Source organism: Drosophila novamexicana, unplaced genomic scaffold (assembly GCF_003285875.2).
Source record: "Drosophila novamexicana strain 15010-1031.04,08,12 unplaced genomic scaffold, DnovRS2.1 tig00000462-arrow-pilon, whole genome shotgun sequence".
Classification (NCBI taxonomy): Eukaryota; Metazoa; Arthropoda; class Insecta; order Diptera; family Drosophilidae; genus Drosophila; species Drosophila novamexicana.
In genome coordinates this window covers 4280292-4304392 of record NW_020824806.1, presented here as the reverse complement: position 1 = coordinate 4304392, position 24101 = coordinate 4280292, and the positions used below count along the sequence as shown (strand labels likewise).

The window sequence follows — 24101 nt, the reverse complement described above, 5'->3', positions numbered from 1 at the left end:
GACTGAAGCGCCAATCCAAAGCCAAACAAAGCTATCCAAATTAAATAGATTGCCAGCCCCAAGAGACGCACACTTAGGACAATCAAGTTCTTTGGCATAAAGGAAAGATCATAATTGGAATATTTGAAAATAAACTATAAATAATGACGTCACTTTAAATGGGAATAAACTTGACATGATTTGAAAGACAACTAATTAAATCATGAGCCCCATTCAATTCCTATTTAAAGTCCGCAGATACCCTGCACCAACTTATAGACTCTACCATAAGTTATATGTCATATTTGTGACTCCTAAAACTTATGAAATATGCTCAAAAAACGTTTCCGATATCGATTCTTATAGATTTCTTGGATACGGAGTACGTCATCGATAATGGGAACTCGTACAGTGCGGATCAGGGCAGAATCTACGCTTAAACTCACGAACGGAAAGACGAACGGACGGACGGACAGACGGTCGGACGAACAGACGGTCGGACGGACAGACGGTCGGACGGACAGACGAACGGACGGACGGACGGACAGACGATCGGACGGACAGACGGACAGACGAACGGACGAACAGACGAACAGACGAACGGACGGACGGACGGTCGGACGAACAGACGAACGGACGGACGGACGGACAGACGGTTGGACGGACAGACGAACGGACGGACAGACGGTCGGACGGATAAACGGACAGACGAACGGACGGTCGGACGGACAGACGGTCGGACGGACAGACGAACGGACGGACTATTGATGCTGACCAAGAATATAGAAACTGTATGGGCTTGGAGATGCTTCCTTCTGCCTGTTACATACCTTTGCACAAAACCAATATACCCTTTTACCCATTTTCAAGCTTACGGGTTATACAACAAAAAATATATATTATTAATTTATTATCATAAAAGAAATACCCAATTTTGTTAATAACTTTTATCACTCAGCTGACTTAATTGACACGTGCCACACATTGTGGCATGCCGCCAACATATTTACTCCGCTTTTTTTTCGGGCTGCATTGTCTTAACTTAAAGCTGAGCCGTTCATTTGGCTGCTGCTGCTGCTGTTTCCACATCGACGACTCGGGCAACAGTTTTTGAGCAAATGGTACAGCAATTTTTACTTATGCCTCAATACTTTTGCCTTGTCCACGGCCAGTGGAAAGCGCAGGAGGAGCAGGAGGCTGGGCGCACAGAGCGACATGACAAAATGAAAAAGGATACTCGGGAAAACAGGATACTTCATGCCGGACCGTTGGCAGCGCGGGCGTGCATCAAAAAACATGACATGGCACGAGCCATTTCGTTTGTTTTTTCTATTCTTACTTTCCCCCCTCCCCTCCTCCCTCTCGCTCTCCCACCCTCTGACTATCTATTCTTCTTCATTTTTTTTGGGCTGCGTCCAAAACATATTTTTTATATTCTTGTGCGCTTTGAGTAAAATATTATGTTACAGCCAAACAAAAACTTTTGTGTTGCACTTTCAGCTGCGGGCGTTGGTAAAAATTCCAAAAAAAAAAAAAAAAAAAAAAAAACAAAAAAAAATAAGAACATCAGAAAAAAGTGTAAGAAAAAATGTTCAAAAATATTGCAAACTTAGTTAAACGCATTGGCCAAGTGTTGTGCTTATGCATATTCAAAATGTTTTGAGGTCCGCTGCTGCAAACCGCACACAAGCAATTCATTAAGCGCAATAGAAAATGGAAAATGGGCGAATGGTAAATGGAAAATTACTGGACAGCCAAAGAATGTTTGTGCCTCGAACAGTTTACGAGCCGCAGACGCAGACAACACACGGTTACAAAATGTCGATGGGTTGCATATTTACTACTTAGAAATGTTTCATTTTATTGGTCTCGAAATGAACAAATGTAGCATACGCCACACACACACACACACACACCAACACACACACACCAACACACACACATGTGCACTATGTGCTGTTGACTCCAAAAAATTTTGCATAATTTATGAGCGCAGCGCAAACGGCGGCAACACACGAGAGGACTTCAACTCACACACACACACTCACACACACACACGCATACACTCCTTTGCTACGACCCCACACCCTCCCCCCCTCTCTCAACGCCTGCCCCACACACAACCAACTGATTTAAATGCAATTGCATTGAAGTATGTTGTCAGTCGAAGGCTGTGGCCCAGCATGCGGATGCCGCTCACGTGCCGCAAGCGCACAACAGGGAAATTGTTGCATATAAGAAAAACAAAAAAAAAATATATATATATATATATAACGTTGAGATATATAAAAAAGAAAAGCTGCCCGTTTGGGCAGCTGCATTCCATACAATACCCATCGATGTCGGCAATTTCTTTTCATTTGCCAAGGTGTTGAGACGTATGTGCTACGTGGCCAGGTCAAGGAGTTAGTACGCCTCCAACTCTACAGCCACTCCACTCCCCCCCCCCCCACCGCCACACCCCCTTGGTCTACACAAGTGTCGTCGAGTGGCGGCTGCCGTCGGCCATTTGTGTCCGACTGCCTTGGCAAACAACCGACAAATTTAGTGTCTTTTGTGCATTTTTAAAATGGACAAATTTATGTGACACGCTGCGCCAATTGATCAAATTAAATAAACATGAGACCTGGCAAACGTATCTGCATCTATCGAGAATTTGAGAATTTGAGAACTCAGAACAGAGAACTGAATGAATAGTGCATTCCCAAAGCCGAACAATGCCAAGAAATTGCATTTGCCGCAAATGTCAACGACAAACTGAATTTAGATTCAAGCATTCATTTTTAAGCGCTGAAATTATAATTTTTTGTATTCTCTCAGATTCTGTTGCGTTCCTCTGGCATTCTTCAAGGTTTATTCTCTGATTCTTGTGAGATTCTTCTTTGGTTTCTTTCATGTTTCACTTCATTAGTTTCTTCTTGTCATTTTTCAGAAATTCCTCTACCATTCTCTTGGCCTAGTTCTTTCTTTCTTCTGGGGTTCCTTCTTTCTTCTTAATTTCTTCTGTAATTCTTCTGGGCTTTTTTTTCGGAAGTTCTTCTATTATTCTTCTGGGTCTCTTCCGTATTTTTTTCTACATGTCTACTGTAATTCTTCTGGCATATTCCAGAAATTCTTTTATCATTCTCCTGACATTCTTCTGAATTTCTTCTGCTTTTCTGCTAATTCTTCTGTTAGTTTTCCGAAATTGTTTACCATTCAGCTGCCATTCTTCTGGGTTTCTTCTGGGTACCTACTGTCAAGCTTTCGGCAATTCTCGGAAACTCTTAACTAATTCTTCAAATTTCCTTTAGCATTCTTCGGGAATTCTTCGAGCACTTTTCCCTTATGTTCATCTCTAATATTCTTACAGATTTCTTCAGAAGTTCCTTTTGTAGTTCTTTCAGCTCTCTTGTGACATTCTTCTAACATTTGTGTAACATTCTTCCATCATTCTTCTATAACTTATCTTGCCAAGCATTCTTCTCCCACTTTCTATCATTTTGCTCGCATTCGTCGGCAAATCTTCCTGCAATCTCCTGCGCTTCTTTCGGCAGGCAATCTTCATCTTTGGTAACTATTTCAAGTACTTTGCAATTAATGTTTTTCTTGCCAAATTGGAATGCTTAAGCAGTCGGGCAATCAATTTGTGCCGCAATGGCTGGCTAATTTGCGATAATTAACTAAATGCCAAGCGGCACGTGCCGCCAAGTTCATCCAAATCCCATAAAGCAATCACATGCACTTGCACAACTATTAAAAGTCCCAGGCGGACGGGCAACAGAATTTCAGTGTTTTTTTTTCTTTAACTTATTTTTTATATGTTTTTTTTTTCTTGTATTGTTTTTTATGCCTGTGTGTTTGGGCGCTGTCAGGACCATTACGACTTGCTACATTTCCTTTTGCAACTTCTTCTTGGGGCACTCGCCGCTGCTTGGAGTGCCTGCCCCTGCCCCTGGCCCTGCCCGCCTTTTGGCAATTTTCCATATGCAACACGCAACAGACGTTTTTATGTTTTCTCTGCACACATAAAAAATAAACGAGCCAAACTGTGGATGGCCCATGGAACCGGCTGGCAGTCCGGGCGACAAAGCCAGCTCAGGGAAATGGCAAAAACCAAAAAATAACGAAACGTGTAACTGAGCGGACGAGCAGTCCAAAGAGTGGAAGTCAATTATCGAATTAATTTAGTTGCCACTGACCTGACTATAAGTGGGGCTTCTTTTCGTTGCTCTGCTTCTTCTTTTTTTTTCGTTTTTGTTTTTGTTGCGTAGCCCCAAACGCATCATAAATGTAAATGGGCTTAGGGCAACGTCAGCTGCCCAAAATGGAATTCAAATTGTTTTATTTAAATTTTGCTCGGTCTACGCGAAGGCTGGCAGCCTGATTGCACATTTTGCAATTAATTAAATTATTGCGCAAATGACATTTTTGCCGGCTGACGCGCCACGCATGCAACAGTCTACATTCTCTTTCATTTGTTTTTAACACACACACACGCGCGCGCGCGCGCGTTCGCGCGTCAATTTAATAAACACGATATCCTGCTCGAGGCCTGCAACTGCGGACCGTGCCTGGTCATGTAATTGATGCGTTAATCCGCATATTGACAGCGGTTATTGCGGTGGCTTCGCCTGGAAATATGCCCAGCGGCGCAGGCGAGGGGGCTAGGGGGGGGGGGGGGGGGGGGGACGCTGTTGCTGATATTGCGCATTTATGGCCTTTTAAAAGGGATTTGCACACTGCATTTTGTACTCGCCGTGTGCTCGGGCTAAGTAATTTAATTACATTGCGGCGTTAAAATTATTCCAATATGGTTTATTCCATGTAACTTTGTGTGATTTTATTGGCTTCGCATTTTGCCTACACGAGATGCGTTCCACATTTTCGCTGTGCACCTGTAGCTAGATTATTACACACATAGGCCTGTTCCTTGGCTACTTTTCATTGCAATTTCGTATTGTTAAAATTGTTAACATTAACATAACATTAATATTACTTAAACGTTTGCTACAAAATTACAATACAAAAGGGAGATAAAAACCTAACTGTATTCTACTCAATTACTGTAAATACATATACACATACATATACATATATGAAAGAGCACGCTTACCAATTTGAGTAATGCACTTTTTTCTCTCTCTCCTTCTCTCTCTCTCTGTATGGAATTGCGCGCCAAATTTGCACCAAGAAAAAAGCTGCACACCAAAAATCACACCACACGCACTTGATTGATTTATATGTAGATATGAACTTAAAGGTAGCGCACAACTAAAAAACTGCTTTGCATATAAACAACACAAGCTATTCACTTTAACCTTAAAAATAATTTAACTCCGTTAGAAAACGACTTTATGCACACGCGCAGTGGACTCAACCGATCGACAGGACAGACGCGCACTGACTAAATTGCCTCATTAGGCTAAGGCTACGCCTACGCTAAGCCGTCGCTCACACTAATACAACAACAACTGTCAGAGCATACAACAATTAAAACTCCCACGCTTCACACCATTCGCAATGCGCTCTTCTTGTGAGAGCGCTTTGTAGAAAGATAACGGGATCAAAAGCATCCCGCTCATTCATAATGTGCGCTCTCTATTGTGTCTGCAATGAAATGGGATCAATGGTGAATGAATAAATTATCTTCTTTGCGCTCTCCGGATAATTGCGCTCTGCCAATGCGTTTATCCGTTCCATTGCGCTGGCGATATACAGCTTATCTTAGCTTATAAAACCAACTGATCATAAGAAAAATATAATAATGTGTGTTATTTTGAGTTGCAGCCTAAAAGTAAATGCAGCAAATCAGCTGCCGCATTTGTAAGCGCTGCACATTGTTGCATACTCTTGGGCAGCAGCAACAAAAAATAGTTCGATTACAATTGTCAGATGCGTTTGCCTGCATTTGCGTGTGCCACGGCTAAGGCAGTGTCAGCAGATGCGCAACAGTTGAGCACGACTGTGTGTACATGTGTGTGTTTGTGTGTGTGCAGCTGTGCTGTTGCGCGCACTATTTTTCAATTTATTACGCGCACATAACAAAACTTTATTGCTAAGCTTAAGCAGCGACTGCTCCAACTCCAGCTCCAACTTCAGTTCCAACTTCAGTTCCAGCTCCCGTTCCAGTTCCTGCTTGTGTATGCTGCTCCTGCATGCAACTGTTCAATGCTCATGGGGAATTTGCCAATGTGACGTGCCAATGTGTGCGTGCCAAGGAAAATTAGCCCAAACAGTGGCTGCCTTTGCCGACGCCGCACCACACAGTGGGTATCAGGTGCTTTGGGCTTTGTTAACGGATTTATGCGGCAATCATAAAACTTGCCAACTAACCGGCTAGAAATGTCGCGCAAGCCAAATTGATTTATGTGTGGCAACAACAATAAGGGGCAACAATCGAACGAGTGCAGCAAATACCCAACCTGCTGGCTGTCAAGCGTGTATTAGCCAAGTTAACAGGCTAGAAAACTTTTAATTTACCAAATGTACTTTTGGCCAACTTGATGATTTCAATACGCACATAAACAACGCCACCCAACTCTCAAGTACCCAAAAAAAAGAAGATGTGGTAAAAAAGGGCGAGAGAGAGAGAGAGAGAGAGAGAGAGAGAGCGTATGATGGCGGTGTTGGAAAAGTTGCAATTTAATGCCAAGGCAAACGTAAAAACGGCAAAATTATGACCAAAATGAGAATTTAATCGAAATACGTGAGCGGAAAAATGAAAATTTGACTGCAACTTGGGAACGTCTGCTGCTGCTGCTGCTGCTGCTGCTGCAGCCGCCCAGCATAAAATGCCAAGTGCAAGCTCATGCAATTTTTATCATGGCCACAAAAGCAAACGTAGACGCAACTGCGGCTCTATTACCTATATGCTGCCACCACCCACTCCCAGCCACGCCCATCATCAGCAGAGGCTGCCACCTGCAGCGTGTGCGTTACCTTGAGTGAACAGTCGAGGCAATTGCACAAATTAATGCTACCGGGCGCTGACTGTTGCTTTCTGCTGTCCTCTGCTGCTGTCCTCTGCTGCTGCTCTGCCGCAGCTCAGCTGGCGTCTGGCTGCGGCACGTTCCTCATGCGCTGCCCTGGCCAAGAGGCGAACGGACAGACAGTCGGACGAACGGACAGACAATTCTCAAATGAGTCAACAGCACTAAAATTGTTTATTTTATTATCCAGGCAATACTTTGAGCGCAGCAAGTGGTTCGTACTTATCTGGGAGACTGTGACAGAAGCCGGCCGTCAGTCCGTAAAGAATATTTACTATGGATTTGCTTGACAGGCACAAAAAAGTCCACTTTAAATAATATTTTCAATTGTGTTAGCTCAAAATAAAAAAAATAAATAATATTTATTAGAGCTACAAATTGGCCTTGCCATTAAATTGTAAATAGTTTTTAATGCCAAGTCGACTTTAAATAATATTTTCAATTATTTTAGCTCAAAAAAAAAATAATAATAATATTTATTAGAGCTACAAATTTGCCTTGGTATTAAATTGTAAATAGTTTTTAATGCCAAGTCGCCTTTAAATAATATTTTCATTTATTTTAGTTCAAAAAAAATTAATAATAACATTTATTAGAGCTACAAATTGGCGTTGCCATTAAATTGTAAATAGTTTTTAATGCCAAGTCGCCTTTAAATAATATTTTCAATTATTGAAAAGATATTTCAGTAATTTCCAATACTTATTTGCCTGATCTGGCAACGCCGTTCGTTTGCTTGACCAACTTTAAGAGTCGCCCAAAAGAGCCCGAGCCGCAGCTGGCGATCGAGCCGCAAGTCACGTCACGTCACGTTCGCGGTATAAAACCAAATGCGGAGCAGCTAATGCAATCAGTCGCAAGTCGCCAGTTGAAGAGCCAACAACAAGTGTGTACGCAAAACAGTCTAAAGCAGAAGAAGAGGAAGCGCAACCGTGAAAAGTGTTCGAACCGTAGCCAGAATATGTGTGCCCCCAGCCAATTGAGATTAATCGAAGGAGCATTGCTCGTGCTGCTCGTGCTGCTGCTGGCAGGCAGCGAGTCTCGGCCCATGGATCTGTACGATGATGTTAGCGATTTCTTTGATGCCATCTCGTTGGACGATGTGGCCAATACCGGACGCAATACACATCCGGAACAGTTCTGCATGATGCCGGCACGCAAGGGCGTCTGTCGGGCCCTAATACCACGTTGGCGCTACGATCCGGAGCAGAAAAAGTGTGTGGAATTCAAGTTCGGTGGCTGTGATGGCAACGAGAACAATTTCCCCAGCTACAAGACCTGCATGGCCACCTGTGAGGGCATGTAGGAGAGGGGGCCGAGGGAAGGGTTGGAGTAATCTGCTGATCGGCATTTCCGTATCCGATCGGCTGGCGTTGCCAAAGGCGCATGCTTTTTTTTTCGTCCTCTGTCAAGTAGCGAATCAAGGGCAGCATTTACTTATAAAACACACACACACACACTCGCACACACACACACTCGCACACACACACATACACTCGCACACCCATTAAGCAACTGTCCTTCAATAATTGTCTTTAATATTTATACAGTTTCTTTTAAAATATTTAAGTAAGTTCATGCATCATTCCTTCAGACAAAACCCATTGTAATTGTTAAGAAAAAAAAAAAAGTGTCCAACACTTTTCTAGCTCTTAGGTTATTGTGATAAATATTCATGATGAAATAAAGAATAAAAGAAGAAAACTCAAAAATATATTCAAATTCGTTTTGTTATTTTGATAATTATGTTTCTAATCTAATTGAATATAAACAATTTGAGTTGCCTTTGCTAAGCTATAAAAGCATAAAAATATGCTCTTAATTTAAATTTAAATTTATTAAAAATTAAAAAAAGGCAACACAAATGCTTAAAAGTGCCTAAAACAGGCTTCAAAAACAGCCCAGACTTCTTCTGAAAGCACTTTATAGCAGAAGAAAATAGCCAAGTCTTCCTCTTGAAGTATTTTATAGCAGAGAAACACAGAGACTTTATCTGAATTTATTTTATAGTACAAAAAAAGGGAGACCTCATCTTGGAGCAGTTTATAGTAGAAAAAATAGTCAAGAATTAATCTGGAATTATTTTATTGAACAAGACTTCAGCTTGGAGTTTAATATAGAAGAAGAAAAGGAAACACAAACAAGAATATTTTATGGCAGAAAAAGAGAGACAGGTTTATCAAGTATTTTATAGTAGAAGTAAGACAGAACTGAGACTAAGTCTTGAAGCAATTTGTGTAAGAATAAAAATGGGACACATCTCGAATTTTTTATAGTTGAAAAAAGAAACAGCCAAGACTTAAGCTTGAATTATTTTACAGCAGAAGGAAAAGAGACATCTTGAATTTTTTTATAGCAGACAAGAGAGAACCAGGACTACGTCTTGGAGTATTTTATAGCATTGTTAGAGTGTTGGGAGTATAATAGATACAACAAAGACTTTATCTTGGAGTAATTTATGGTACAAAACAGGAGATTGAAGTATTTTATAACAGAAAAGGGAAATATTTTATAGCAGAAGGACAAGAGGCACAACCAAGTGTCCATATTAAAGGACTTTATCTTGGAGTAGTTTATAATATTATATAAAAAAGGTGACTTAATTTTAAAGTATTTAATAGTAGAAAAGGGAGAACCAAGCCTCCATCTTGGAGTGTTTTATAGCAGATGGAAAAGAGACATGAACATAGACAAGTCTTCATATTGGATAAGCTTAAAGCAAAAGAGTTAATCGATCGAAGCATTATAGAATTTTCTAGCACTCGAATTTTCTAGCAAACAAAACCAGTTGCAATTTCCGCTAAAAAGTCAACAAATCTAGCTAAAGTCTAAACATATTCAAAGCGAGCTTCAGCCGAGCTCTATGAAGATCATAAACATGCTTAAAAAAAAAAACGATTGATTCATTTCTAGGCTGGCCCCTGGGCTAGACAAAGAGAGACAAAAAAGTATATATTAGAGACCAGTCTCAGTGCAACTTTCATAGATTTCACTTGGAAATGGCCCAAGTCGCCTGGCTTCGAGTTATTTCTCAAAATGCGGGCCATTCATGCGAATGCTCGCAAAAAAATAAAAAACATATGAGAAACAAACAAGCGACTCGTAAACAAACCAGATCAATAGCTGCAAAGGTCGCACAACAATGATGATGATGCTGTTTGCTGACGATGATGATGATGCTGATGATGATGAGTGGAGCACGTCAATGGTTGCCTAGTTGGGTCTAGGTAAACCAGTACGAGACGTCAGACGTGAGATCATAATTTTGTGCTAGCCAAAAAGCGTCAGGCCCGGCCCCGGGCCGTAAATAAACATAAACAATAGAAAGGTGCGAATTTATGTTAAATCGATTGGCAATAAACATAATTTGTTCGTGTCTCAAACAAAGCCTTTCAAGCGAAACCGAAAGCGAGGGCAAACCGGAGAGCAGCAAACGGGTCTATCCAAGCCCTGGCTGCGGTCCAAGCTAATCATTTCAAGCCCAATCTGCGGGCCAGTTAGCCATGTTTACAGTATGTTTTGATGTTTTACAACTATTGGATCAATGACCTATAGATGGCAGCTATAAGTTCAGTTACAGCTAACGGCACAGCTGTTAATTAAAGCTAAATTTAAACTTTTTTTGAGCCTAATAAGTTGGCCAGGCGAATGCGTTGCCAGACTCTCGCATCTCACTAAGCTGCTTAAAGGGACCTAAAATAGTGGTTAAATAGCAAAATTGGCAGCACTGGCCCAGATACAAAGGGCCAGCGGCGTCTTTGGATGATGCGCATAAACATAAATATTCATAAAAATTGATTATTTTTAAAACAATTAAGCAAAATAAATCTATATTTCATTTGTTAGTCAGCTTAAATGGGAATTATAAAGGTTGCCATACAATTGAAATCGAGATAACGAGAACTACGACAAGTGTTGCGTAACGTCTTGTTGAGTAATTTTACCTCAGTCACAAGAGTTATCCAGCTTCTTAGGCTAGCAGTAAAAAAGTCCCTTCAAATATCCTAATTGACGAAACATTACTTCGACAAGTGTTGGGTAACGCATTGTTACAAATTTACTTTAGCGACTGAAATTAACGAACTTTTAACGCTGGCAGTAAAAGTCCCTTAAAATACCCTTATTGAGGAAACATTATCTACGACAAGTGTTGGGCAACGAGTTGTTGGAGAAGTCAACACATGCGACCAAACTCAACGAACTTTTTAGGCTGGCAGTAAAATTCCCTTCCTTTGGGACACATTGCCCATAAGTGTTGGTTAAATGTTTAAATAACAAAATGGGCAGCACTGGCCGCGATACAAATGAAAAAACACAGCATCTTTCTATGATGGTCATATTTATAGAAATAAATACTTTTCCTTTTTTTAAATCGATATTTCGTTCAAAACTCGAGTAAAATAAAGCTATATATAATTGTAATTAATGCCAGTCCAAGTTTTCCCACTATTATTGATTGACGGAATTGGCAGCACTGGCTCAACAAAAAAACACAAAGGCAGGCAAAATGCGGCGTCTATATGGATTATGTTTATGATTACATATGTATATATATACACATACAGTTATTATGCTCTTGTTTTCATTTCGTTTTGCCAATATTTATGTCATAATATTGTTGTTGGTTTTGTTAATTCACAATGGTGCGGACTTTGCACAATTATTTTTGTAATTTAGTGCCGACAAAAGCGTTGGGGACCCAGGCGGAGTTGCGGGGGCAGAGGGGGGGGGGGGGGGGGGCAGGCATATTTGGCGTGCTCACGTTTTATGCCCAGTTACAGTCGTCCAGTCGCCAGCTCGAATCCAATCAAGCTCAGCTCAGACTCAATAACCGTTTCCATTTGTTTTTTTTTTTCTCTTGCGATTTTTTCACTTCGTTTTTTGTTTTTGGTTTTGTTTTGTTTTGTTTACGCGCCTGCGCAACGATATTGGCGCGGCTTTTCGCAATCGGGTTGCGAACTTTGCTAAGCTTCTGGCAAATTCTATGCGGCCAATTGGGCAAGAATTGAATGGAAGAAGACAAAATGCGGGCGACAGAAGTCAATAAACTGTTTTAACCTGCATATTAACTGAAAACTAACAACAATTGTAGCACGCTAGGAAATTTGAAAATAAAAAAAATGTAGAAAAATGCATTAAAATGCAACAAGCGCACCGCCAGCCTATGAAAATGCACAATAACAAATTTTCCGCCTTGTAGCAACAACAACAACAGCAACAACAACAACAAAAGCACGCGAATGGCAAATAAATTGTGTTTAATGTTTTATTTTGTTGTTGCTTGCATTTTTTATGCTCTTGCTGTTGAAATTTATTTATTGAAGGCACGTAGCTCGCACAAAACTGCAAATAACAAACAATGTGCAACAAATAAGCCAACAACAACAACAACAGCAAAAACAGTCAGCCGACCACAATGCGCCCCGCCCCCTTGCGGGTTTGTGTCTATGTTAACGACAACGACTTAAGCGACAAAAGTCAACGAACTTGTTACGCTGGCAGAAAAAAAAGTCCCTTAAAATACCCTTATTAAGGTAACATTATCTACGATAAGTGTTGGGTAACGCCCTGCTGGGGAATTTACCTTTAGCCACAAAAGTCAACGAACTTGTTACGCTGGCAGAAAAAAAGTCCCCTAAAATAGCCTTATTAAGGTAACGTTATCTACGATAAGTGTTGGGTAACGCCCTTCTAGGGAATTTTACTTTAGCCATAAAAGTCAACGAACTTTTTACGCTGGCAGAAAAAAGTCCCTTAGAATACCCTTATTAAGGTAACGTTATCTACGATAAGTGTTGGGTAACGCCCTGCTGGGGAATTTACCTTTAGCCACAAAAGTCAACGAACTTGTTACGCTGGCAGAAAAAAAAAGTCCCTTAAAATACCCTTATTAAGGTAACGTTATCTACGATAAGTGTTGGGTAACGCCCTGCTGGGGAATTTACCTTTAGCCACAAAAGTCAACGAACTTGTTACGCTGGCAGAAAAAAAAAGTCCCTTAAAATACCCTTATTAAGGTAACGTTATCTACGATAAGTGTTGGGTAACGCCCTGCTGGGGAATTTACCTTTAGCCACAAAAGTCAACGAACTTGTTACGCTGGCAGAAAAAAAAAGTCCCTTAAAATAGCCTTATTAAGGTAACGTTATCTACGATAAGTGTTGGGTAACGCCCTGCTGGGGAATTTACCTTTAGCCACAAAAGTCAACGAACTTTTTACGCTGGCAGAAAAAAAGTCCCTTAAAATAGCCTTATTAAGGTAACGTTATCTACGATAAGTGTTGGGTAACGCCCTGCTGGGGAATTTACCTTTAGCCACAAAAGTCAACGAACTTGTTACGCTGGCAGAAAAAAAAAGTCCCTTAAAATACCCTTATTAAGGTAACGTTATCTACGATAAGTGTTGGGTAACGCCCTGCTGGGGAATTTACCTTTAGCCACAAAAGTCAACGAACTTTTTACGCTGGCAGAAAAAAGTCCCTTAGAATACCCTTATTAAGGTAACGTTATCTACGATAAGTGTTGGGTAACGTCCTGCTGGGGAGTTTTACTTTAGCCACAAAAGTCAACGACCTTTTGACGCTGGCAGAAAAAAAGTCCCTTAAAATACCCTTATAAAGATGACATTCCCTATGACAAGTGTTGGGTAACGTCTAGTAAGGTAATTCACTTTAGCTACAAATGTCAACGAACTTTAACCAGCTGGCAGTGAAAGCCCCTTAAAATACTCTTATTAACGTAACATTATCTATGACAAGTGCTGGGAAGCACCTTGTTGGGGAATTTGAATGAACTTTTAACGCTGGCAGTAAAAAACACCTAAAATACCCTTCTTAAAGAAAATATTGCCTATGAGAAGTGTTGGGTAACGCCTTGTTGGTGAATTATACGTTGCTTTTGAACACATTCTATATGTTAGTTTAATAAATATTATTAACCTTACCTCAATTTGCAGCTAGAGTATTTGAGCTTCTTCACAATCAAACTCCAGAGTCTGCTGCTTTGTTGTTTACATTGTTGTTGTTAATAGTGGGAAAAATGCATGGCAATATAAACATGACGAATCCAATGCTGTTGTTGTTGTTGTTGTGACAGCTGATAGTGCAAATATGCATAATGCTGCGTAAGTGGACACACACACATTATTGGAAGTAATTTCCTGTATGCTTAAGTGGCCCTTAAATAAACAGATGGGCCTGCACAAACTACCAATATACCTTTTTGCTACCTGGAAGAATAAAAAAAAAATAAAAAGACTCAAAGCTATGTGGAAATTAAAAAACAAAGTGCAAATATACCTTTCGGCTTCCCGATCAAAACAATAGGCCCCATGCTATAGGAAGTTTCCAATATGTAGGGTATTTATCGTAGATAAGAATGCTTCAATTTAACGTTTGTCACATGCTCAAACTTATCTAACAACAGATAAAACTGGGGACTTTCATCAACTTTAGTTAGTGTTTAATTTAGCTTTAGCTACCAATTGCTAAACACAATATTATATAATTATTATAAATAACATACGCAATGTAAATATATATATATATATGTAATATGTATATACTCAATTTTTCTTTTATATATATATATATATATATATTACTTTGTTTTTGTGGATTAGTAGAATCGTTTGATAGGCGTCCGGAGCTTAACTTTTGTCTCAACTATGATTCTTTACTTAGCGTTAGCAAAAAATATGATTTACATTCTTAAGATCTTCGTGTTTTGTTTGTTATTTCAAATTACGCTTTTTCGCTTTGCAGCCTAGGTTTAAATTTTAACATTAGTTCATGGGTTTTTGTTAGCTTTTCACTTTAACGTCAACGTTTGCTATAATTTGTTTGGCTTGGATTCGAATTGGTTGGGCAAATTTGTGTACACAGCTGGGATTGGGACAAAGAGACTGGATATAGAGTGAAAATAATAATAGAAAAAAATTGTGCTCCAGCGGCGAGCAAAGCATATCAAAGCGAGGAAGTGGCGCAGTCGTGGCTAGGATCTAATATTAGCACGCAATGTCCGTGGTCACGCTCTTGATGCTCTCGGAGCTGAAGTGAACGCAACCGTATTTGCAGACGAGCGTCCAGACATATGGAATGAAGAACTCCTCGGGCGCATCCTCCTCAACATACTTAAACTTTAGATCCGGGAATTTCTGAAAGTAAAGCAAATACATGTTATATGGAACTGAAATCGTTTTAGTTCCGGCTTACCCGCAGGCGATCGCTGGACCATTGACTGGCGCCTTTTGATATCACCTCGAGCACTTCGTTGACGCCCAGCTCACCGCGCTGCTCCTGCACACGCTGCAGGCGCGAGGAGAAGAAGCCAACTACCTGCAAAGTGTGTGTGATTAAAGAGAAATATCTTTTAGCTTTTAGCTGAACGCACCATATCGATATTTTGTATGACATCTTGGAACGCATGATGACTGCGGAAGCCCTCGAAGACGCTGCGCTTGTAGAGCAGCGTATAAACCAAATTGGGACAGTAGACGAGCTGATTTGTTAGGCAGGAGTTTAAGATTTCCAGCACCATGCGCAGCACCTCCTCCAGCACACTCAAATCCTGCATCATGTCCTCGGGCGTCGTCGCGACATTCACAAACACAACACTATCGGCCGGCTCCTTCAGCTGGGCATCCAAACGTGTATGCTTACGCGCCAGCGTCTCGAATAGCGATACCAAACGCTGTGCCACATACGGATGCAGGGCACGAAAATGGCCAGACATGTTGGCCAGCGCGGCCAGGCAATTGGTGTGCAAATACTTGTCCCGCATCTTCAGCATATTGTATTGAATGGTGCGTATGACGATCAGGATGAGAATGCCGCCCAGCGATATCTCCGATATCGTGCGCTCCGTATACCAGCTGATGTTCTTCAACAGCTGCAAATGGAACAGGGGCTTGGTTAAAGAGAAGGGCAAAGGGAGACACGACTCGACTTACAATCGTGTGCACGTTCTTGTTGAAGCCCTCGTCCTCGCTGAGTATGAGCAGAACGATGAGCGACATGTAGATGTGATGTGAATTGCTGTCGGGCGCATTGTACAGCGTCTGCAGTATGGGTATGACCAGCTGCTCCAGATCCTGCTGTTGCATGACAAACCTGTAGAAGCGCTCGTTGCGATGCAGCAACAAATAGAGCAGCAGCGTCGCCTGATCGATGGTCACGATGCGGCACAGGGTCTCGTACACGGCCGAGAAGTCAATTTGAAAGGAGACCGCGCCGCTGCCCTGCTTGGGCGAATCCTTCGAATCGGCGCAGCCAAACAGACTCGTGCGATAGGCATTGTCCTGGGCGGTACAGTGATTAGTCAATATCAGTATAAGCAGCAGGCTCTGGTTAGCCAAAGGATAATGCGTGCGAAACTGCTGCGAGAGCTCCTCGCCGGTGGCGTTGCTCGTCTTGAGCACATCCTGTTGCTTGCGAAACGTGAAAATGGACAGCAGCGATTCGGCAATACCAAAGACAAACGATCCAGCCGAACTGGAGCCGAACATGGTGTGCGGCACCTCCACCATGCGCGCCACAAAATGCAGCAGCGCCGACATCAGCACATTCGCGTGCTGGCATTTGTAAATGGTGCGAAAGACAATCGATTTATCTGTCGGCTGCTGCTGCTGCTGGGCAAACAGATGCACCGCCAGCAGCGTGATCAGCGTGTTGACGGACTCGAGATGCAGATGATAGGTAAACTCTTTGACGGGTATCACGACAATTAGATTGACCAGCGCATCGATAAACGTCTCGAACTTGGCGCCGTCCACAATCAGCGCTGCCAGCGGCGCCTGTTCCGTAGCCTCAATGGCAATGCTGGCCGCTGCCTCTTGCTGCTGTTGCTGCTCGGCGGCCTTTAGCAGCTCGGCGCTGGGCATGGCCTCGAAGTGCTGCAGCAGCTGAAACTCGGAGCCCGTCTCGTTGATATACTTGATCAGGGTGCGTATGATGAAGAGCGCATTGAACGTTTGCCACACATGCATGTTGCTCTCCTGGTCCGAGAGCGACAATAGCTCCGAGGTCTTCTCCAGAAAGACCGTGATCAGCGAGCCGAAATTGCCCGTCTTCAGATTATTGCCAATAAACGATTGACACAGTGTCTCCAGGCGCGAGTCCAAGCTCAGCTGATCCTGGCTGCAAGACAAACTCTTATATTAGCCGCCAACGTGCTGACGTGTTGCCCCACCAACCTGTTCTCTGGCATTACGATATTGTAGTTGAGCAGACCGTTCCAGAAGGCCTCGTCATCGTGGGCTATGTGCTGTCGCCCCACGAACCGCTGAAGCCATTCATTCGACGCCAAGTCGGCATTTCTGCTGACGTTTATGCCCATCTTTTTGGTTCTTGCTCTGACTGCTCACTGCTGCTGCTGCTGCTGCTGCTGCTGCTGCTCTCCTGTTAGCTCGTAGGTGTTTAGCGCATTTGATGCCACTCGCCAGGGCTGTGAGCCTTTTTTCAATTTACAAATAATAACAATTCTCCGTGTTGGCACTAGGCACGTCACCCATTTATTTGTATGTGTTGTGTTTTTTTTTCATATGTTTTTGATGTGCCACATACGCGTGCTTTGCAACACTGCGCACAGCGCTGCAAGTGCTGGCTGGTTCCGGTTCAGCAGCTGAGCAGCTGAACTTAGGCAGTTCTTTATTATTTTGTAGTAAACGAGTTTTGCTTTTCTTATATATACTTTTCTGTTAAAGTTTTTATTTTTATATAATATATTTTTAATAATATTGCTGTAAATTTAAGCGCATTTCAATGTAGTTGCTGCACAAGAAACTAGTGCCAATGAACTAGTTTCAAGCTGAACGGTTGCCGTTGACTTTGGGCATTGTACAACACTCTTTGTTTTGCGTGACGTCAATTTTGCTCCGTTTATGTTGATTTTGAAATTTTTAAAAACTTCGTTTTGCCTACAGATGTTTTGCGCTGTGGAAGATTGCGCAAACCCAAAATCGAAAAATCGTTACTTTTCATTTCCAAAAGATGCCAAACTATGTGAGAAGTGGGCGCTTTTCTGCCGGCGCACGGATAAGATTAATACCAAGCTGGAGAAGATCTGTGTGAAGCACTTCCAGGCCGACGACTTTGAAAGAGATTTGCCCTACGAGCTGGGCGTATACAGCAAGCCACGCCCATTAAAACTAAAGCCGAACTCGGTACCCAGCGTACATAACAAGCAGGAGGAGGAGGAGGAGTACCTAGAGATCGGTTACGTTGAGGAGCAGAAAGCGTTTAGCCATGGGCTGGAATCGAAGAAATCGCGCCAAGCAAAGGCTGTGGCACAGCGTAAACAAGTTGTGGATGCGCTCATAACGGAATATGATGAGCAGCAGCACCAGCTGGACAATGATTCCATGGGCAGCGATGCCGATGAGGAAGATGATCTGGAAGAGCTGCCGGTCGAGGAAGTTGTGCAGGTGGTGGTCGATGCCGAGGCCTATCTCACAGCTCTAGAGCGAGAAAAGTCTGTAGCGTCGATCTCTTAAAAGAAATCTCCATGAATTCATTGTTTTTCTTGCAGCACGAATCTGAGGCGTGAGAACTTTAAAATGAAGCTTGCCGCGGCAAAAGATGCGGCAACAATAGACAAGCTGCAAAAGCAACTGGACAAATGCAAGGAGCGCCATGATGAATTGCTAGACAATCTGAGTAAAACCTTCTCCAAGGCACAAATCCAAAAACTGCAAAGCGGCAAACGCCTTGTCTGGCCCAAACGAGATCTGCGCGATTCCTGTGTGCTCTATGCAACCAGTCCAAGTGCCTACAATATGCTGCTCCAAAAGGGCTATCCCTTGCCGTCCAAGAGAGCGCTGCAGCATTGGGAGGCCACGCAGCGTGTCCGGCGGGACGACGATGAGCTCCACAGCTGCGGCACGCCAGCTCAAATCGAGGAGCAGCTGCAACAGGAGAACACCAGCCAGCTAATAGAAGTTTTAGACATAACGCATGTGGATCATAATTATGTTAACAATACAATAGCCGAGCTTTAATTATGTGTGCGATTATTATAGTAGCATATTTATAAGTTAAACATTTGATTAGCAATAGTATTTATGTGCTTATGATAATGATTTAATTAGATTATATGAAAAAGTTTCTAGAAAACAATAAGAACATTTGATTTTGATAATAATGCATTTATTTGAAGCATATTCATTTGAACTAAAACTAAAATTTTATACTGTGCCGCACAAGCGCAGCCCATATATAAACTTGGCAATTGGACTATTCCCACGTTTTCATAAACATTCACTTAGTCGTTTCTCATAATTGTTTAAAATTTAGAATTTGCATAACTAGGAATATAAATTTATATATATATATATATGTATATATTGCGACTTGTTTACACAGACTCTATATATAAGAACTAAAGGAGGCAAATGAGGATTGCATAGGAGGCCGCACAGCTGACACTTAGAACATCATCATCATCATCACGATCATCATCATCATCATCATTAGTAGACAATTAACTATCACAAGTTTTATTCAAATTTTTGTTGGCATGGCGCAACCGTTGCAAGCTTCTCTCTCTGTGTGTGTCTGCCTGTGTGTTGTGTGTGTGTGTGTGCGAACAAGAATATATATATATATACATACATATACTAATCGGTGCAACTCAAAAAATATAATATATATGTGTGACTGACTTCCAACGCATAATGTTTTATAACTGAACACTCGAGCTCCATTTAGCCATGTCGCTGCCTTCTCTCCCTCTGTGTGTGTGTGTGGGTGTGTGTGTGTGTATGGGCTTATGGCTGATGACTTAACTTAAAGAAATATACACTACATATGAGCATGGGAACTGAGTTGGGACGCCCAGGACATGGCCAAGGGACGCTGCTCGCTTTACATCTGATCTCCTCCCGTGTTACCCGACCTTTGGCTTAGAGCTTGCGCAGCGCATTGTGTTTGTTGTGCTTCTTGGCCAGCAGCTGCTTCAGGCTGAACGAGGAGAGCGCAATGCCGAACAGGGCCAACATTGTGGCCGAGCGGGTCACCACACGGTTCGGCGACGAGGAGCTGGTGGTGAACGCATGACTGCTGTGCGCCGTGGCCTGTGCGGAGAGCGGCGGTGCCTGCGTTAGAGATAAAACAAAGGTAAACAAAGGCATTAGATTAAGTGCGTTCAAAAACGGGTTAAACTCTTATCATTTGCATAAGTTTTTGGCTATTTTTAACAAAACAAAACCTGTCACACTCAGCCAAATTGGCCAATTGCCCAAATGTCTGCCGCCGGCTTCTGGTTTCTACTGCGCAGCATTCAATTGCAGTTGGCAACAACGGGACATTTGTCTGATTAACCCCACAGTGAATCGTTTGCCCACGTTCATTGAACTGATTAAGGAATTAACGCATGTTGCTGAACTTGTAACACCTGTGCGACTAACTATATATAGTACATATTCTGGCCCCCAGCAACGTCATTTATCCATGTACTCGACTCTACTAGTTGTTGTTGCAATTAGCGCAGCTTTTGCATGCAATGAAAGACGCAAAAAGCTGGAAGCGCGTGGCTTGTGACGTCAGCAAGCACAGCACAGTGGGCGAAGGTTGCTTGAAAAGGTGATCAAAGCAATTGTTGTTGCTTGCGACTGGTCACACTTAGCGAACGCTGCGTAACTATGCACAATCAATTGTGCGAAAAAAATATATAGAATAATATTTTCGACTGCAAATTGGCTGGAAATTTCTAATAGCTTGGGTTGAAAGCAAAATACAATTGCTTAATTTTAATAAAAATTCAAAAAGTCAATAGCTAAGTTTAGTTAAAAATTGCCAAAATATGAATAAAAGTGATGTATTGGTATAATGCAATATATATGCATGCCAAATTCTGTAATTTCATTTTTTTTTTCTCTCTCTCTCTCTATTCGCGTTGCCCACCTATCTGTTGACGTCTCTTATTTATAGATTCCTTAAGTATTTTTAGACTGTGTCAAGTGTTGAAAATGTTCGCGAATTTGTATTTGGCAATTTGGTTGCCTTTCCGGCAGACTTGACACCACTGTGCGTTCATGTTTGGAACTTATCAGCGGCTCGTCTCGTTGCGACTCTCGGCGCCTTGCATCTTGTGACGCACTTGGTTTGACCTGCTTTCCTTCTCTTTTGCTTTCTTGATTCGCAGCATTTGTGGGAGCGCTATCTGCAGATCTCCAAATCGAACATTGCTCAACATGCGCTGGACGCGTGCCGCGCATAAATAAAGCAGTGACCGTCAAAATTCTCAATGTTTATAAATAATCGGAATTTGTTTGTAAATGGCGGATACACATGCAAATTTTTCGTGGGCGAATTTATTTCGAAAGACAACAAAAATGCCAAATTTGTTTTTTTTTTTTTCGCTTTGCTCAATGAATTTGCTATGCGTTTTCTTTGGCTTTTGCTTGCTGCTCCAGTTCCGGTTCCAGTTCCGATTCACTTTCTGTTTTGCTCTCCTTCTGCCTGCTGACCGCCTCGATGCGCTCCAGCGTCTGCTTCACATCTTGTATGCGCCAACGTGCGCCGCCAGAGGGCGCATTTTCGCGACGCTTGGCATTCCTGCCGCGTGGTGGACGCCGCGTTGCCATCGTCAGCGTTGTTGGACGCTTCAGTGCGTCCAGAAACAGGCTCGCGGTCTGTGTGGGCGCCGTTGCAGCAGTGCTGGACGCGGCCTGCGGCTGATGCTCCTGGTTTTTGCGCACCTGTGTGGAGGCCTTTCTCGGCGGCGTCTGGAAGAAACTCCGCTTAGGCGTTGGGCTCTTGGGTTTGGGCATGGATTGCGCTATGGAGATCGTGTAGACAATATTGCCAGCTTTGGCACTCAGTTCAAAGGCTGGTTCGGGCTGGGAGCTGGAAGCTGGAGCAGGCTCATTGGCAGGCGAGCTTAATAGTTCCGTTATGCAAGCAGGTTCCGTTAGCAAATCAGGCATAGACTGTGCCGTTGTTGTTGTTGTTGTTGTGGCTGCTGCAACAGGTGAAAGCTTATCACATTGCTCGAGATTAAAGGTGTTTGAACTATTGGCATTTGCACTGCAGAGCAGCTGCTGTGCACTTTGCCAGTGATTAGGCATGGAGAGAATATCCTCAATGTTCTTCAAACTGGAATCACAGCTGTTCGGATTGGTTTCACTTGTTTCCATTGTGGAATCATTGCTCGTTGCCAGCTGTTCGAGCAGCTGCTTAATAAATTCATCATCATCCACATGCGTGGACTGTGATTGCGTCTCGCCATCCTCCACATCGGAGCAGGAGGAGGAGGAGACGGCATCGTTGTGCGGCCAAAGGCAGGTGCGGGATTCACATTTAAGCAGCTGCTCCTCGAGATTCAGGTAAAAGTAGCGCAGCTTGTGATTCAGGCCCTGACTCAGGCATTCCACACACGCATCGCCCGCTTGCAGGCCGTCCATTGTGGTGTGTGTGTGTGTGTGCTTGTATGTGTAGTTGTGCTTCTCTTATGCGTAATTTCCCCATTGATTTGCATACATTTTTTGCATTTGCGAATAGATTGTTTTATGTGATATTTAGCGTATGCTCACCTGTCCGAAGGTTAAACGAAATGCGTACAATCCGATATTAGTTGTTTTCATGGTCCGTACAAGCAATTATTATCTGCAACATATATAAACAAAATTTCGGTTTTGAGCACAAGCCAGCTTACATAATACGAAATTGATTTTTCACTCTTTCTTTTTTCTTTTCTTTTTGTTTCTCTGCTTCATTGTGTTGGAAAATGTCAGTGTGAAAGTCGTCGACACCTGCTTATCGCTTACATTATATGTGTGAGTAAAATGAATGCGCTGCTCTCTATTGACGTCTCCTCTATTATGCAGTTCCGAGCGTTCTGCGTTGAGTTTAATTAAATGTATTAATAAATTAAATGCAAATAAAATGCTCTAGCGGGCATGCCACACCATCTGACAGGGCTGCTATGGAAAAGAACTAGTGCTGGACTCGTGCACATGTGATACAACCAGTGAGGCACGAGTTGGCACGATTCAGCACGAATCGCATATCTAACTAGCAATTATGCACATAAGAAAATTGATTTGATTATCTTGATTACAAACTTAATTAATTGATAGGTTTTTGCATGAAAATATTGTATTATGTTTGTGATGTCAATGCAAATTTCTGCACGAGCTCACCTCTAGCAAGAACCTGCCATTTACCAGCATGCATTTTCATTGCCAGATCAGGTAACGCTGTTGTTTTGTTTACATTTTGTATTGTCTGCTTATGCGATATGGCAAGGTCAATGACAAAGTAGTGTTTTTCTCATTTATATCGTAGATTTTTCAGAGTAGTAGACTTTGCATGAATTATAGCAAACAAGTCAATTAATATAAATCAATGTTTCATATTTAGCATTCCACTTTTTCGAGCTGCTTTGTAAGCGTCATTTATTGACTTGTAGCAAAATCAAAAACTTAACGCGCTTACCAACACTTTCTTTTACAGTCGGTGACTCGCTGCAAAGCCATTTCATAATACAAGCGTGTGCGTTCGAGTTTTGCATTTTTACTAGCAAGATATCAAAATGGTTCTTTCTGATGGTGCTAAGGAACGTCTCGGCGTTGTTGTGGATGTCATTCAAACCACATTCCACTGGGGATTTGTGCCAATGGTCCTTTATTTGGGTAAGTGCCTACAGCACGTGCGATAAGAAGAAGCAGCGGTGCAAATGTTATCTATTGATTTTGTATTGACGCTCTTGTTTTCTATCTTTTTATAATATAGGATTCTCGAAAGGTGCAGAGCCTGGCATGCCACCACTGTCGCTTTTAAGTCTCTTGTGGCAATAAATATATCATAATGAAAAAAGCAACGGCAGCGTCCTCATCGTTAAATTAGCAAAATGTTCTTGTTGATTGCTTGGCATTTTCACATACCTAGTACCTGTAAGAACAGCTGGCGGAAATAAATTTCTGTTATAACAATTAAAAAATGCTTCGTGATTCGTACAGTGGCAATTGATGTAAATATATTTAAATAAATTATAAATTCCGAGACGAATATCCAAATTGAATATTGATATTACATTTTTATGGTATCACTGGTTGCGCTGCAACCAGTGGCAGCGCCGTACAGTCCGTGCTCAGTATTTTTTCTTAGCAGAAATACTGTATTTTAGCTCTAAGTCGAAACGGTCACACTGTTC

At 42.1% G+C, this 24101-nt stretch overlaps 6 protein-coding genes across 7 annotated transcripts; 3 read left to right on the top strand and 3 right to left on the bottom strand.

The window, feature by feature from the left end:
* The first annotated feature begins 7566 nt into the window (after window positions 1–7566).
* Window positions 7567–8622, top strand: LOC115760944 (kunitz-type serine protease inhibitor 3). The gene has a single exon (XM_030702525.1). The coding sequence runs from the start codon at window positions 7795–7797 to the stop codon at window positions 8254–8256; it is 462 nt and encodes a 153-aa protein (XP_030558385.1). The 5' UTR covers window positions 7567–7794; the 3' UTR covers window positions 8257–8622.
* Window positions 8623–14511: 5889 nt separating this feature from the next.
* Window positions 14512–17501, bottom strand: LOC115760686 (dymeclin). The gene is made up of 5 exons (XM_030702153.1): window positions 17143–17501; window positions 15901–17086; window positions 15342–15839; window positions 15164–15286; window positions 14512–15105 (listed from the first exon to the last, which is right to left on the bottom strand). The coding sequence occupies exons 1-5, from the start codon at window positions 17283–17285 to the stop codon at window positions 14956–14958; spliced, it is 2100 nt and encodes a 699-aa protein (XP_030558013.1). The 5' UTR covers window positions 17286–17501; the 3' UTR covers window positions 14512–14955.
* A 187-nt stretch (window positions 17502–17688) lies between these two features.
* Window positions 17689–19432, top strand: LOC115760548 (52 kDa repressor of the inhibitor of the protein kinase-like). 2 transcript variants are annotated; one of them, XM_030701945.1, is made up of 3 exons: window positions 17689–17806; window positions 17872–18419; window positions 18477–19432. In XM_030701945.1, the coding sequence occupies exons 2-3, from the start codon at window positions 17872–17874 to the stop codon at window positions 18943–18945; spliced, it is 1017 nt and encodes a 338-aa protein (XP_030557805.1). In that variant the 5' UTR covers window positions 17689–17806; the 3' UTR covers window positions 18946–19432. The 2 variants fall into 2 exon arrangements, with proteins under 2 accessions (XP_030557805.1, XP_030557804.1); XM_030701944.1 differs by having other exon boundaries at window positions 17689–18419.
* Window positions 19077–22847, bottom strand: LOC115760550. Its single transcript, XM_030701947.1, has 3 exons — window positions 22714–22847; window positions 22480–22552; window positions 19077–20040 (listed from the first exon to the last, which is right to left on the bottom strand). The coding sequence occupies exons 2-3, from the start codon at window positions 22528–22530 to the stop codon at window positions 19849–19851; spliced, it is 243 nt and encodes an 80-aa protein (XP_030557807.1). The 5' UTR covers window positions 22531–22552; window positions 22714–22847; the 3' UTR covers window positions 19077–19848.
* On the bottom strand, window positions 20816–22473 carry LOC115760549. Its single transcript, XM_030701946.1, has one exon. The coding sequence runs from the start codon at window positions 22348–22350 to the stop codon at window positions 21325–21327; it is 1026 nt and encodes a 341-aa protein (XP_030557806.1). The 5' UTR covers window positions 22351–22473; the 3' UTR covers window positions 20816–21324.
* Window positions 22848–23240: 393 nt separating the features above from the next.
* LOC115760551 (mitochondrial import receptor subunit TOM7 homolog) lies at window positions 23241–23904 on the top strand. Its single transcript, XM_030701948.1, has 3 exons — window positions 23241–23332; window positions 23402–23580; window positions 23681–23904. The coding sequence occupies exons 2-3, from the start codon at window positions 23481–23483 to the stop codon at window positions 23743–23745; spliced, it is 165 nt and encodes a 54-aa protein (XP_030557808.1). The 5' UTR covers window positions 23241–23332; window positions 23402–23480; the 3' UTR covers window positions 23746–23904.
* The last annotated feature ends 197 nt before the right edge of the window (window positions 23905–24101 follow it).